The 1,189-nt window shown below is 35.2% G+C and overlaps 1 protein-coding gene across 1 annotated transcript in view; it reads left to right on the plus strand.

Annotated features, from left to right (window-relative positions):
• The first annotated feature begins 76 nt into the window (after positions 1-76).
• LOC105267884 (sodium-independent sulfate anion transporter) overlaps positions 77-1,189 on the plus strand; it is a 9,336-nt gene continuing 8,223 nt past the window's right edge. The window contains exons 1-3 of the mRNA XM_011307027.1: positions 77-80; positions 358-536; positions 809-1,004. Coding sequence (XP_011305329.1) covers positions 77-80; positions 358-536; positions 809-1,004 — 379 coding nt within the window. The remainder of the gene's footprint in view (positions 81-357; positions 537-808; positions 1,005-1,189) is intronic.

Here is a 1,189-nt window from a genome sequence, read left to right on the forward strand (position 1 = left end):
TTAAATTTTTTTAGAATTTTTCTGTGTAAACTAAATGAACGCTCACCTTCCTCTCCAATTAATTGAATCTACAATAATGGGTAATTAAATTAATTAAAAAACGGAAATTTCAATAAACAATTTTGGGAATAAAAGTTCATATTCCAGAGTATTAAGCCACTATTTTAAACAATAATTACCAGTAATTAAAAGGGATTTTAATAAAAATCAGTAAATTTCAGAATTCCATAAACTTTTCTGTAAACATTTTATTTATTTAATTTTTCAAGTGAAAGCTCATCTTGCAGAGGATTGAGCCAGTATTTTGAAGAATTGCAATTGGAAAAGGGCTTTATGCCAAATTAATTAAATTTACAGTGAAGTGTGATGGTGGTAGCATTGAAGGATACACCAAGCGGCGTTTTCCAATTATCGACTGGCTACCGGTGTACAAACCATCGTGGCTACTCCAAGATATTCTCGCGGGTATTACAGTGGGCCTTACAGCCATCCCCCAAGGAATAGCATATGGTGTGGTAGCTGGCCTCAATCCTGAGGTAACCGTTGTGTTATTAAAATTGATTTTCAATCAATCCCACGGCCTAAACCGAATTTTTCCTGACGCTTCCCCTTGCAACGCGGAAAAATTAACGATTCAATTGAATTGATTGAATAATTAGGCGAGTCAATCCCGTTAATAAAGTAGAGTAAACTTCTCAAGTCAGAATGAATAAGTAATGGTTAATAAAATATTTTTATTGCACAGCCCTTCTGTTGTTGGTTTAATTTTGAGATCTCATTATTCGGAGGATTATGATTTTTATTTCAGTATGGGCTCTATGCGGGGTTCATGGGCCCTTTTATTTATATTTTATTCGGGTCATGTCATAATATAACGATTGGGCCTACTGCTATTATGGCCCTCATGGTACAGCCTCTTGTCTTGAATTTTGGACCGGATATGGCGGTTCTAATTTGTTTCCTCAAGGGATGCATTATCGCCGTACTCGGGATTTTTCATTTGGGTGAGTAATCGAAGTAAATTTACTTCACGGGTAAAAAAAATGTAATGGGAATATTTTAGCTATGTGAAGTTGGCATCGAAGTTTGAAAAATCTAACTTTTTTTTGTTGGTTTGGATTGTACTCATTGAGTACTTGAATGTACCCTGTGCACTTTTTTTTGTACCCTCTTACTTTAGCCCTGAAGC

The sequence above is a fragment of the Fopius arisanus genome, unplaced genomic scaffold (assembly GCF_000806365.1).
Source record: "Fopius arisanus strain USDA-PBARC FA_bdor unplaced genomic scaffold, ASM80636v1 scaffold00002, whole genome shotgun sequence".
Taxonomy (NCBI): domain Eukaryota; kingdom Metazoa; phylum Arthropoda; class Insecta; order Hymenoptera; family Braconidae; genus Fopius; species Fopius arisanus.